Genomic DNA, 15,110 nt, shown 5'->3' with positions numbered 1-15,110 from the left:
TAAACACAGTTGGAAGTGCAACAACTCATCCTCAAGCATTGCCAGTATATTTTTTAGACATTATTTTTCATGTGGCATGACTAAGACACTGTGAAAAGGTCAAACAGTTTGTATGAAAAATGGGTACAGCAGTTCAGCATTTACTGGAACACTTGGACTTTAGTCCTAAACTTTAATTACTAAATCAGTGTAAAAACAATCAGAAGCACTAAAAATGACATTATAGTTAAAACTATTTTTCTTGAAAACTTGATCTGTAGGTTAATGCTGTTTTATATAAGGCAATAGGTGAGATCAGGTGTTGGACCCATAGAAAATTTAAAAAGATAAAAACAACTAAAAAAATCAGTTCTCAAAAAAAAGATCAATGTCACCAAACAGTTTCTCAAAGGCTAGATGCTTTTCAAATGAAACAACACTAGCCCGAAACCAAAGCAATTCAGTCATATCCATCCAATCAAAATGTAAATCTACAGAAGCTTTCCACTGAGCTTATTTCAGCCCAAGAAACGTTCTGAATCAAGAGAATGAATGATGCAAATAACCGCAACTACTCTACCTTTGGTCAAATACTATTGCTCTCCCTATTATTCTGATCCCAAGTACGCTTTCATAATGAATCAAAACTGACCTTGTAGAATAATTCGTTGCGAAACCAGGACCAACATTATAAGATACGTTCAGATTTCCTTTCCAGCTATTGTGTGGTGGTGCATATCCTCCCATATTACTATTATGGAAAAAGAAAAAATCATTAGAGACATCTTACAATAGAACCAAACACAAATGAGGAGTCAGGAACCAGATTTGTTAGGTTCCACGCACACAGAGACCATGGTGACACTCTTTGTCTCAGACAATTTATACTACAAGCTTCCAGGGGAGAATAATGTCTTTTTAGTTGTGTTAATACCTAACACAGTCCTGAAGAGAGAGATTAGTTTGGAACAGCCTACAGCCATCTTGGAATACAGTGTTGGCTTCCAAAGGTCTTGCATACAAACCAACTCTTGCAAATGATCCCTGGAATTTTCTACTTCCTTGAAATGCATTTGCATTGGAGATAGCTGAGAGCAACCTGGACCATTTTAACAGTTTAACAGCACAGGCAGTTGTCTTCCAGTCTCTGTCTCTGAACATGGTTTAATCTGGTAACAGAGTTGATATGTTTCAAAGATGTCTAAAATTGAAGAAACATGGTAAGTCTATGCCACCTTTTCTTGTTCCGCTGTGAAAGGCGAGATCATTTTCCCCAGTTAACACAATTGGAAGTTCAGTGGATTGCAATTATCCATCCTTATTCATCTGTTCTAAAGGACTTATATTTTTGACATGAACTTGTAAGAAGCAAAAGAATAAATAAAAAGTATGCTGGATGTTCTTGTTCTTCTAAGGCAAAACACCTTAATTATAAACAAAAGTATGTCCTTTACTGTAAATGCATACTTCAGTCAAACTTTATTCCACAGAACTCTTCAGCATATCTTCAAGTTCAAAATTGGAAACAAGGACCCAGTATTTTTAGAGGATTTAAATGTCATTCATAATTGTTAAAACCAAGTTCTAAAACTATTTACAATTTATTCAAGAGAAATGTCTAGCTACACCATATTTGCACATATTAATCTGCTCTACCACTACTAGCTGTCAATGGAAAAAAAGAGGGTTTTTTAACCTCTACCTTTAAAATTATGAGCAGTTATCCTCATAATAGCAATGACTATAAAGTTTTTTTCACAGAAGGTTTGGAGATATATTAGTTAACAAAAGTTTGGGAGGAAATAGAAAAACCGCTACAGGAGTGTTAATGAACATCAGGTATGTAAAACCACCAAAGACAGTAAAATTCTGCTTTACATAAAAATAAATAGTTTCCATACTTGAGAGGAAACGTGCACAGAGAACCAAGACTTAAACAGAGGCCTAAGATAGAGCAGAATGATTACTTATGTGACTTAGATGTAAAATTCCTATATAAATACACACTCAGGATTATGTTCACTTATTGCATAAACTTTTTCCATGGTACTGTGCCAACTCTGGCATTTCCAGCTCTGCATCTCTCTACTTGGTACAGATGATTACTGCTGCATTTTTAGGGGAATAATACACTTGCCAATTCCATCACATTCTAGTCTTTTCAGAGAACTTCTCTGGTTCATTAAGATAATTATGAATTTTAACGCTACCCTCTGGCAAGCTGGTAGCCATGTCACCTGCATGTTTATTAAGTACATTTAGTGACATGTAGATGTCTATTAAATCTCCTATAATATCCGGAGTTTTCTCAGTGTCCTTATATTAGTTCTCTAGCACCATTTCATATATGTGCAACACAAGACATCTAAAGCACACCTCTTCATTTAAGTACAGCTACTATCCCACCAAACATGCATAGCAAGTATTTCCCTGGACAAGTGAGTTATTTCATTTGTGGTCTTTTACAAAATACAGGTATCATGCCATCCTCAAAAACTTTTGCCTTTATTCAGACTGAGAGGCACTTTACAACTTCACTATACTTGACTCATCATGATATATTACAAATGATCCTTTCCAGATCACTTTGTACATATCGGATATGCAGGAGTAGATTCACCTCCTACAAAGAACTTAATGACAAATATATACTATTTCAACAGCTACAGTAGAAGCACAGCACAAAAGTATTTTCTTTTTCAAATGCTCTTACAGCTTTCAAAAAACAATCTGCTTAAAATTCCTCATGTCTCCCATATACTTACCGCAGCAATGACTCAGCATCGTGATAGCCAATGGGATGAACTGGGATTTTTGGGAGACCTACACCACTGGCTTTGTCTAACCGGTAGGTGTATTCTGAAAGCAAAAAACAGCTCTTTTCACATTTACAACTCTCAGAAGGAACCTGTACAGTTCATAGCACAGTCTTAGCACTGGAGACAGGGACAATCATTTCACTCCCCTCAAATGGCCAATGTTTCATCAGTGATTTCATCCTTTATGCTTTACCAACATGTTTTCAGAGAGAAACTAACAAAGGTTCTCCCATATTGTCTGCAGTCAGGTGTTTAGAGCTGGCTGGAATTTTTTAAATTGTTAAATTTTTTTGTGTTGAAATGCTTTTATGTAGAAGTATTTCTCTCTATGAGAAAGAACTTCAGACGAAGTCATAGATAAAGAACAAGAACAAAGATGGAGCCCATAGTCTGATGCTTGGCATGTTCACATGGGAACTAAAAAAATGTTGCCAGTTGGTAAGAGATGCAGATAAAATCATCTACACTGGGCTACCAAATGTTCTGTTTTACTGTTTTTGTAAACAAAATGAAGCCTAGGCTTCATTCTACAAAGTTCAAATATAAATCATGGGGTTTTTTACAAATGAGAATTTTCCCAACATGGACAAAATTTGATATTTGCAAGCCAGCAGATATGGAAAAGAAATTTTCTCCTTGATACAACATTCACAAGGACCCTTGTTGAGAAAGGCAGACAGAAGTTCATCTATGAGATCACCAACTCCAGCACAAGGAATCGGAAATCTTACTCATGGTCTGCCCATGCCATGCTGCCCCTGTGAACATGTATGCTCTTTCAGCTCATGTTGTGCTGGCTCAAGGCAACTTTCGCCAGCACTTAGGCACTGCTCTCCTTGAGGTGAATGCCTCCCTCAGATATGCAGGTTCAAGTGCCTGTGGTTCTTAATGCATTTCAGTCAAAATGATCTGGGTTATGTGCTAAATGAAAAAGCTTGGGCAGCACTCAAATAAGCAGATGAGGAAGCATGAGGTGAAGGTGATGAATCAGTGGGGAATGGTCAACTTCTTAGGAGCCTTAGGTGCAGCCAGGTGATGAGTCCCAGTATGACACATCTCAGAAGTGCCAGCAGGGGCTCTTGTGGAGAGAAAGCACTCCAGATCCTGCAGAAAGGAGTACTGTAGCAAAGAAAACTGAGGTGTGCAGGCTGGCTCCTTGCTGACTTACAGATGAAAAGCAGAGAGAAAAGAGGCAGGCTTCAGATTTTGAATACTTGTGCCATGATCTCTGGGCTAACTTGGGTGTGCCTGTGAAGTTAAGCAGCTGAGCACTGCACTGCATGGCTCCCTTAACATCCCCTCACTTTCTCTCATGCACCTTTTACAGAAATGACCCACTGACATAAGCCCAAAGCTGCCTCTCTTGAGCAACACAAAGACCAAGAAAAAATGTGTTGTGTTACAAGTGAAAGAACATCCACATTACCTCCCTGCTCCTTTCCTGAAACCAGGTCCTTAGAGCATGACCTCTCTAGTGTCACTCACCTTTTGCAGGATAACCTGGTGTCAGGGGATCTCCTGCTCCATTCAGGTTTAGTACATTTCCACGCTGGGCTCCTCCACCTGGAAGGTTCCAACCATTGGGATATGGCTCTGTTCCCGGGGCGCAGTAGTCAGCAGGGTCCGAGTACAGAATAAGCCCCTTGGCACCTGCCAGTTCAGCATTCTTCACCTGCAAAGCACATCTATAGTCCCTATCCAGTTCTCTATAGTTTGACACAAGAGTTCAAGAGGCAAAAGAAATCATTATATATTACAGTGATTATTCCTTAAGGCCTTTTACAGTGCTTGGGCTAAGTAAAAGGTTCCTAACTGTCTGATATCATAAAATTTCCTGAAAATATATATGCAGATATCAGGCTCCACATGAAAATAACAGGTCTGCTATTGCTTTGAATTTTAGTTAGGAGACAACTGCAGTGACATGGAAAACATCTTTCCCAGTATTACTATGTAACCTGAGTTTATATTCCATCATCCAGATCAATACAATCAACTGACTATTGAAATGTACACCCTATATATGAAAAAACTGTCTTCTTACATCCCTATTTACTATTGAGTAAATAACCCAAGTGTATGCCTGAAATGTGCACATGATCTATGTCCTTTCCTGTCAGATCATGGAAATCTACAGAGATGTGTAGTTTAAAATATTTATATGATAGAGACATTGAATAAACAAATACAGAATTTTAAATAATTTCCACATATGGTACACAGAAACTATTCTAAGGAAAACAGAATATAGGTTTCTTAAAGCACAGCTGAACAGTGTAGTCCAGAGCTGGAGTGTACTACTCAAGAATGTTAGTAATATTTTGGAACAGTTTACAGTATGCAAACAAACATAAACAATATGTGACATTCTACAACGTTTATCCTATAGATGTGTTATATTTATATCAATTATGTATTTCATATCTTCTACTAAAGTATGATCTTTGAACATGGCTCTATGAAAATTCAGTTATGCTAAAATCTCCAGAACACTTTAGGTGTTTCAGTCTCTTGAAATCAATTGAAGGACAAGTAACATTTGTATAAAAAGATATTACCTTATTTCCTCTGAAGATCTTCCCATATCTGGCAATAACAATCTTTCCTGTACAGTTAATTCCCATTTCACGTTCTAGCTTAGAGAAGTCCTCAGTGCGGCCATAATTCACATAAACTAACTCACCCTGACAGAAAGAGGTAGAATTTGGAATAATAATGTCAATAAGCATGTCAAAAGGAGGATGGACATGATCTCCTAAGATAGAAAGCTGGGAACAATGAACTCTGGGACTGGCTACAGTATGAATTTTCCTTTGATCATGAAACAACTAGGTAGGTAAGTAACTCCTGATGAATTTAGACTCCTACCATCCAAAGTGCCTTGTCCACAATGGAGAATGTTGAGAAATGGCTTCTGCTCAGAGTATGGCATTTACTTCTCTTGTTTAAGCTGTAGTCAGTCTTGGACAGCTGGAGGTATTTTGGACACACAGTAAATTACAATTGTGTTTTATGCAGTGGATTGAATTATGTCAATATCCTATGAAATTCTCAGGACTCCATTCTTATTCCATATAGCAGAAGCTACAGATGGATGAATGTCAAAATAAATACACCTTGTATGTGAATAATGTGTTTCAATCATGTTATTGAATTTTTGGTGCAGGATTCATCTTAACGTCAGCTATCTGAAAGTTGTGTGCATTGTCTAAGAAGGTTCTGTAGTGTACTAGTCGGTAAAGAGGTGGGAAGTTATCTGAGAACTCAACCTTTCCAGGAGAGTTCAGCTCAAATTTGTTTTCAACACCTGTTTTAGGAAGGAATAAATTGCCCTCCAAATATGCCTCTTATTAATGGTACCTCAAAGATAGTTTTAAAGTAAACGCGTATAAAAGAACCCGGATTGGTTTAGGGAACAGCCTGTAATTTCAGACAACTAAAATCAGGTGACAGGAAACTCTTCCTTAGTGCATTTATCCATATTATGAGACATCTTCAGAGTGACCTCCAATTTAATTTCAAAAAGGTATAAACTTACATCTCTTGTACTGATAAAAATCACTGGCTAGACGTTCAGCTCATGTGAACAGCATACAGCATGTCCTGATAAGACTGTGGTACAGTATTTGGACTGTACTGGTTTTATCAGTGATCAGCTCAAGCTGAAATTTCTTCTGAAATTAAGAAAAATTAGGGGAATGTATGTAAACAAGGCAAAGAGTTTCACACCTAAAAAGAGTCTGGTCCTTGGTGTTTAGAGAATAATTCATAAACACAAGGATTACTCTTGCAGAGGCTCTCTAAATTTATGGAGCAGTTTTCCCTCTCAGTAAAATCAAATATAACTCTACTGAAGTCAAGACAATTCTCCTAGTCTATTTGGATTAATCAAAAGGAGAATTTGGTCCTCAATTATTCTAATTTCTTTAAAATGTCTTGTAGGCTATTGTAGGCTATACTTGTAGGCTATTGTATGGTTTATGACAAATACAAAAAATGATGATTTCAATAGCTTGGCTTACATCGTTGCAGAAATGGAATTACAACAATTAATAGCAACCTATTACACATTCACATAAGGCCCTTGTTCTACAATGAAGTGCAAAACAAGCTAACATGAGAGTAACTTTTTATGATGAAAACCTGTTCACACTTTACAGGGCTTTTTAAAGAATGTCTTTGATTAAGGAGATGACAACACACAACACAAAGAACAGTTCTGATCTTTAGAAGAAGCTCTCATAACTATATCTGATATGAAGTATATAATCTGTATTCATGGCATTTGTACTGCTGTCGCAGCATAACTGATCGTCATTCAATCTCTAGATTTCTGAAACTACATTAAAAGGTGCTTGTTTGAGGATTCTGGCAATATATATTGCATAATAAATCAGGCTTCCTTAATTGAATTCTTTAGCATCTCTGAAAATTCTTCAACTTTCATTAACAAGACTAATAACTGTATCAATGTAATAAATGTCTCATCAGAGCATTTTGAGTTTTGTATCATAATTTCCTAGTGATGTAATAAAACTATTGCAAAATACAAGCTTTGAGAACATAGTGTGGACTTAAAAATGTCTCACTTGTGCTCCTTCTGCATAGTTAGAGATCTCACGCACACTTCTTACTTGGTGACCATCATTAAATAGGTGGGAATACTTTTGCAATCACTTAAAAAGGAGGAGTAAAATTTTACTATTATCTATGATGGTAATGTTCCAAACTATTTACTGGGATTTAGTTAAAATGCAACACACAGAACAAATACACATTTTTTGACAATCTGTTTAACAGACCAGGATATATTCCATCTTTCATCTACCAAGAACCTGAAATGAGTGAGAACTACTTCTAATCTCAGCAGCGTCTCACACTAGCAGGCAGGTACCTACTATCCCACTCTGACAGTATGTAACCTTCCAAACTCAGTCACTGCCACTTATTTTTAGAAAGAAGCTGCAGGAAAAAGTAATAGTGCTAGCAGCACAGAACTCTTCCGTAACTCCCTGATCATATCACTCACCCAGAAAACCATGTGATCTGTGTTCTTGGCCACTCTCAGTATGAAGAACTTTGACCATTTCTCCCCCTTTCCAGGAAGATGGCCTACTCACCTGCCCAGGTAAGTTCCTGTGTGACCGACTCTAAGAGGTCCTGCTCTGGTAGGGTGGGGTCAGGCTAGATAATCTTTTGAGGTCCCTTGCAACCCTTAAGACTGAGTCTATGGGATGCAAGTACCTTACAGCCTTCTCTCTTCATTAAACTTTGAGCTTTATACAGGAATATTTCAAAAAGTGAATGAGCAGAAAGAGAACCTATGACTGATGGCTGCACTTGGCAAATTCCAAATGTCCCTCTCCACAGCTTGGTTCTGCTTTTTAATAGAATGTTTTTTAATATAAAATATATTAATAGGCCTGGGAGAAATCAGAAGAATCCTGAACCCACTGAGTAGTTCCACTGCTGAGCTCCCACCTGAGCTGTTTGTAATACAGGTGTACACAACTGCTCATTGCAGAACGTTATTACAAACCGTGCCAGCAAGGCACCTTGAGATTTTGTCAAAGTGTTACGTAATAAGGTGAACACAAGCACCAGATTTTAAAAAGACAATCTTTCTTCTAGTTACTGATCTTTAATAAAGTTCTTATATTTAATTAGAATAAAATAATTTTCTTAAGAAGCTGCAACTTCTTAAACTTACTTCCCACATTCTATCACTTACTGTAGCTCTCCAGAAACCAATAAAGCAGTGAGGCTATTCTGTCTGTCTTTGGGGCTGCTACGTTATAAAGTCAGAACCCGTCAATTTTACCTTAAATTATGTTCCAAAATTCCCACTGCAATTCTTGAAACACTAAAAGCTCTCATTTCCAAGGGTATAGACTATATGCATGGTTCGCCAGCATGTATCAAGTATCTGAGGCAACTGAACACTGGATACCTTTTGTTTTGTGAACTTGCATAGCTTATTAACTTTGGAAACTACACGACACTAGTAATGGACTGCATAAGTAAAAGCCTTGGTAGAAGGTTTCAGAGTGAGAGCACTGGATCACATGACCTCCAGAGGGCCCTGTCAACCTAAATTATTTTATATACATACAGGAAAGATAATAACACCAAAAAAAAAAATCTAACCTTATAAAATATTAATTGGAACCACTAATGATCATAGGATAGAAAACTCCTGTTACACAGGTCATCTTTATAGAAGAAAGCCCATTGGCTGGTACCATCAGTACTACAAGATATAAAGGATTTGTGTTAATCTCAGATCACAGCAACACTTTTACTGACAGCTAGAAATGCTAGCAAAAGCCATTTTCAAGCATACTGTATGCTGTGTTGTTACACCTGTCAGTGTGAGCCTTGGGCAAGCAGTACTTTGAAAATTAGATTGTTTATTTGGCTACATAAAAATAAGTCTTATTTGTTCACAAAGATGAGAAACAATGGTGTATAGTCAGAGAAATATCTAGAGAAGCTAACAGCAGCTGACAATATTGAAGATTCATTGCCATATTTTTTAAGGAAAAGGTAAAAATAAAATGCAGTTCTGACTCAACCTAAAGAAAGAAAAATTAAACATTTATGTATGACTACTCAGTTTGAACATTGCTCCATCACAAAACTCCCAATAAGTCAGAGTTACGACATCTTTCCTACTGGTGATATGTCACTAAAGCCTAAGACCCAGGAATCTCACATTATTCTATATTGCTCAGTGTTATTCCGTGCTATGTTACACTATGCTACACTATGGTATTCCATCTTTTCTATTTCTATTACTTCTATTTCTGTATCTATTTTCACTTCTGTTCCTACTTCTACTTATTTACACTTCTGTTCCTCCTTCTACTTCTTTTACTATTTTCCTCTGTTACCTCAGGCACTCCTTGGGCTGAAAAGGCACTGTAGGGTGGTACCACATCTCTAATGGTCTCATATCCTGGAGGAGGAGGCTCAGATAATGATGTGTTGAAAATCTAGTGGGGAAGAAGGGAAAAAAGTAAACAAGGCTATATGAAAAAATATCTATCCAGGCACATTTCTTATGCACTTGCAGTTTAAAGGACTCTAGTCTTAAAACTCTAAATGAGGAGGGGCCAAACATTAACAAGCACTGGACATCCTTTTGAGTATGCAGGTTCAATGTGTGCTCTTTTAAATCCCATCTCCACTCTTTACATAGAATCCTCTTCAAATAAATACAGGGTGTCTTAAAGTGGTCTCGGTACAGTAGGTAAGAGCAGGTTAGATTGTAGTGGTAAAACACACTTGCATTCAGCTTATTCCTAGAGCTTCTATGAGCACTAGAGCTGCTCTGTACTGAACTGACATTACTTGTAATCTCGAGGCCTAAACTAATCTTCAGGAAACTGAATTTAGCCAATCACCAAAACTGTATAATGAAGCAATGTGAATAATGATGCTGACCATGATTGCCTTCCTCTTTCTAAATAGCAGAATAATTTTAAACCAATTAAATTACATAAAGTAATTCTCTTACATAATTCTCCTTTAATCCATATATGTCATATGAATATACGAATCGGGGTAATTATTAACATTCCTAGCACATACACTGCAAAACAAAGATACAAATTATAAAACCAAACAGGAATCCACACCATCAACAAAGCAGAGGATAGCTTTCCCTCCCTGACTTCCTAGGTGTACAAAGGTGATTTTGTTCCCTGTTTGCAAAAACGTATGTTTTCTGTACCTCATTTCCATGCTCATCAATTATCGAGATGTAGTTGGGCTTAGTGTCATCAGGGTAAGAGAGCAAGACATCATAATGAACCAATTCAACGGAATCCAAACCAAACTCCTTCCACTCAGCTTGGACTTGCTGTGCCAGGTGCAGATTCTCCTTTGTTCCTGCTAAGTGAGGAAGCCGTGTAAAATTGCTAGAAAAAGAAGCAACGAATCAGGATTAGGCATTGCTGCTTATAATCAGATAGCTGGAAACAAACCTGCTAGAGATTACCAGATGTACTCAGAGAAATAAGGACCCAAAATCCTCTGAATCTATGCTTTTGTATGTTTTACACATAAAGGTAAAGGGGTTCAGTCTGTCCTGAACCATCTAAAGTGTTTGGATCTTCCTCACAGCATGGCTTAGAAAGAATAGCATGATTACATCAGCTTGGGGCTCTTGTCCTTGCTTTTAGTCCTTGTTTTCTGGGTGATCTTAGGACAGTCACTCCTATGCATAATGAGACTGATGTTCCTGGTGAAGTGATAAAAGAATTGAGTATAATTATTTGTGTGTCTTAAATTTAGAAAAGTGCATGATTGTTCTGATCCTTGCTTTTAACTGGACATTCTCCTTGGATCCCACTATTTTAATTAATTTTGACCAAATACTGATTTATCTAAAAGTTCATTCTGAATGTGTCTTGAGTGCAAATAAGTGAGAGTGAGTTCACAGTGACTTACAAACAAGGAACAAAAAAAGCAACAGCTTGTGACTTCAAAGTCATGTAGTGTGAAAAACAAAGAAACATCGAGCAACTTGTGGTCTCAACAGTAACTTTTTTCAATAGTCCAGACCATTGAGAAAGACCGGTGGTGAAGTGAGCTGAATGAGGTTGTCATCATGATGTCCTTATCCTGTCATATGACCATGCCATTGACATGCTCCAGAAGTATATATCACACCCAGTGGTATTAATAAATGAAATTGGATCTATGATAAGGAAGGGGTATAAGACTGGTAAAAAAATGCTTGAGTTGGAGTGAGAACAAATCCATTAAACTAAGTACTTTGAAAGAACTATACACATAGGATAGGATAGGATAGGATAGGATAGAATAGGATAGAATAGGATAGAATAGAATAGGATAGAATAGAATAGGATAGAATAGAATAGGATAGAATAGAATAGGATAGAATAGAATAGGATAGAATAGAATAGGATAGAATAGAATAGAATAGAATAGAATAGGATAGAATAGAATAGGATAGAATAGAATAGAATAGAATAGAATAGATCAGACCTACAATGATCATCTATTCTAATTGTCTGACCAAGTGTGTTATTAAGCATACTGTCCAATGCTTCTTAAACACTGACAGGCTTGGGGCATTGAGCACCTCTCTAAGAAACCTGTTCCAGGGTTTGATCATCCTCTTGGTAAAGAAATGCTTCCTAATGCCCAGCCTAAACCTCTTCTGGTGCAAGTTTGAACCATTCCCTGTGCCTTATCACTGCATATCGCTGTATACTTAAAATCATCCAATCTAAAGGGTAGATGAAATGAAAGAAAATATTGGGAAAACCACCATGGTTTTAAAAAAAGACTCTAAAGCTTTAAGACAATTAGATTTATTCTGAACTCTGTAATCAGATGACTAATTGGTATCTACTATGTCCATTCTAGCTGTTCACTGTGCAGAGGGAGAGAGCTTGGAGACATATTGTGCTTCATGAAAGTGAGTACAAGGTCCGAATGGTGACAGATAAAAACATTTCACAGGGTGTGAAGGGAATGTAGCAATAAGGTTTTAAGGCCTAAGCTGTGGGAAGAAAAAAAGGCTTGAATACTGCTATGATTTTCTTCTCTTTCACATTGATGTGCTCCACTATTTTCCATTTAGTCTCTCCTGATTTAAGTTCATATAGCCTAATTTGAAGTGAATGATTTTTCTATAAAAACAATGTTAGGTAACCACTGAAAAAGTACACATAAGGCTAAATCTCTACATCACTGTACAATCATTCACCAAATACTGAGGAAGAGCTTCGCCAATTCTTCATTACTTGAAGTACTGAGATTACTGACAACTCCCCAACTCTTTCCAACACAAACAAGAACAAGAGGAGCTGAGATGGACTACCAGCACACTATCCTCTGTCTGGTGGCTGGCTTGAATTCTGCTTGAATTTTCTTTTTCTTTTTTTGAACTGATTTAGTCTACACACTGCTTACCGAAGAAACTGCTTGATGTTTTCAGCTTTCATTTCAGCCATAAATGCTGCCTTTATGTCTTCATGAGGACTCACAGATGTCTTCTTTTCTGCAGATTTTGCAAACCACCCTGTACAACAAACCAAAATACAACAGTAAAAACACCTGAGTAGTATTCCCATGACACAAAGCAATTCTCTTTGGTTTCATTGTGTATTTTTAAAAGTGTTTTTATCTTGACACTGACAAGCAGTCACAACCTAATACAGGCTGCACAGTGATAGCAGTAGCAGTGCCCCACACGGTAAGATAACTTCTTTACTTGGGTAGCTATTGAGGGGAATAAATTAGTGTACTGTATTTACTCACTACTGTTATTTTACTGTAGATGCTAAGTATCTTATTTATCATCCTGTACCACCAGAACGTCTTGCTGTCAGTGATGTCAGTCGTAACAGCCACCTCAGTAATAAGGTCGCAGCTTTACAGAAATGCAAAGAAACACAGACACCCTTCATAAGGAACAGATGTCTAGTAACTCTTTTCTCACTCTTTGGTCTGTCTGGCTCTAATTCTGGAATCCTTCCTTTAACTGTGCAGGCATTACCAGAGTAAGTGATGAGAGGAACACCTGGCTAGAAAGAATGTGTTTCTGACATCTGTTTTTATTCTTAAGTCAGAGACTGGACATATTCAGTGCAAACGCAGCAGCAGTTACATGGGTTGTGCAAGTGAGTGAAGGGGTGGGGAGGTGAGAGTGGGTAAAGAGCTGGCACCTGCAAGGCACTGGTTGCTGGTACAACTCCTTCCTCGTGACAGAGGAATGCAGCCAGGGCTTCCCAAAGGCACGAATCCCAAGTACATAACAAAGGCATTTCGAAATACAAGTGACTCTTTTGTTTTCTTTCCTCCCCCCAAACACATCCTGACCCATCTGTGAACCAAAGTGGAGGCAGGGAGGGGAAATCTCTTGTGGCAGCAGCCCGCGGGCCTGCCTGTTTGCTCCGACTATTTCAACCCTCCCGCCAGCGCTCCTCCAGCCCGGTATTTATCTTCCCGCTCTTCTGCTTCAGGTGGGCGCTGATTCAAGGCAGCGGATGCAGGGCCCTGTCTTCGGACCCCTCCACACAAACCCTACGCCTCTTCTTTTGCTTACTGTCTTGCTCACATTTTTTTAAAGGAAAGACAAGTTGAAAATAGCTCCTCTCCTGCGGAGGAGCTGAAGACCCCAGAAGGGGTCTGTGACTGCACCTGCCTGGCGTGAAGGGCGGGAAGGGAGGAGGTATCGGCTTGCCGAGTGCGGACTCACTTCGGCACCCGTGGAAAACGCTCCCCGGGAACCAGCCCGCCCATTCCCCCGCCACGGCTCCGAGCCACCGTCCCCGGCTGTGAGGGCCGGCAGTGGGGCGGGAGAGACCCCAGTGCGAGGGGTCTGCACTGTACCGATTAAGAACCCGAAGAGGAAGAGCCCCGTCGCTACTCCCAGGACGACAGCCCAGAAGCGGCCGCTGGCTGCCCGGGAGCTGGCAGACTCCGTCATGGTACCCAGCGACGTCCACATCGCTGCCGGCCGACTGCGCCAGCGCCAGCCCCCGCGCCGCCGTCCGAAGTCCCGCCGCGGCCTGGCCCAGCCCGGAGGCGGAGAGGGGCGGGGCGGGGCGGGCTGGCGCCGGCCATTGGCCTCAACCCGGCCGCATGACGCCCCCCTGGGGCAGTCCGTGAGGGTTCCGCTTACTCCCGCCGCCCAGGAGTATCGGTTCTCCGCTATCGCGCCCGGGTGGGGCTGGAAATGTCGGGAGCCACGTACCGCTGAGGTCCGTCAGTCGGTGCAGCCGTGCCCACCTCCCTTGTGCCTGCGTCCTCTCTCCCTGCATCTCCTAGATACCCATCCCGCTAGCCCAAATTTCTTTGACCTTGCTACAAAGTGTGAGGAGGTAAGGCAATGATTTTGACGCCTGTCTCTCCGTGGCTGTTTGGCACGTGCTGTGCTGTTCTCCACAGCGCACACACCAGAGTGGGCATCACCAGCATGCCAGGTGTCAGGGAAAAAAAAGGTAAAAACTGTTATTCTAAGAGATTTATGAAATATCCAAACGCTCAACAGTTCTGAAAGGCTGTAAAGACTCTTCAGAGAGCTATGTGGCCCTGAAGATTAATTTACCAGGAGGTAGGTTGACTGCTAGCTGTCTATTTCTCTGCTCTGTGTTTCTTTACAGTGTTTCTTTACAGTTTATGGAGATACAACCTCAAAGAGTTTGGGTTCACTCCAGGTGCTGGTTTGATTTCAGCTGTCTCAGTCTTGGTACACAAGTGATTTTGTTGGTGTCTCTTCTACATTTCTTAAAATTTCCACTGTCCAATTTTGGAAAAGCCCCTCCATTCAGT

The 15,110-nt window shown here is 39.5% G+C and overlaps 1 protein-coding gene across 2 annotated transcripts in view; it reads right to left on the bottom strand.

Annotated features, from left to right (window-relative positions):
* Positions 1–14,289, bottom strand: part of LOC104554559 (putative N-acetylated-alpha-linked acidic dipeptidase) — a 29,579-nt gene extending 15,290 nt beyond the window's left edge. For both annotated transcript variants that reach the window (XM_062020373.1, XM_062020374.1), the window contains exons 1-8: positions 14,169–14,289; positions 12,747–12,855; positions 10,534–10,720; positions 9,692–9,793; positions 5,357–5,482; positions 4,284–4,470; positions 2,745–2,838; positions 632–730 (exon numbers count right to left, since the gene is read on the bottom strand). In XM_062020373.1, the coding sequence (XP_061876357.1) occupies positions 632–730; positions 2,745–2,838; positions 4,284–4,470; positions 5,357–5,482; positions 9,692–9,793; positions 10,534–10,720; positions 12,747–12,855; positions 14,169–14,286 (1,022 nt within the window). In that variant the 5' untranslated portion in view covers positions 14,287–14,289. The remainder of the gene's footprint in view (positions 1–631; positions 731–2,744; positions 2,839–4,283; positions 4,471–5,356; positions 5,483–9,691; positions 9,794–10,533; positions 10,721–12,746; positions 12,856–14,168) is intronic.
* Between the last annotated feature and the right edge of the window lie 821 nt (positions 14,290–15,110).

Source organism: Colius striatus, chromosome 1, assembly GCF_028858725.1.
Source record: "Colius striatus isolate bColStr4 chromosome 1, bColStr4.1.hap1, whole genome shotgun sequence".
In the NCBI taxonomy this organism is placed as follows: Eukaryota; Metazoa; Chordata; class Aves; order Coliiformes; family Coliidae; genus Colius; species Colius striatus.
The sequence above is the reverse complement of the archived record's forward strand: the minus strand, read 5'-3'. Positions and strand labels throughout refer to the sequence as shown.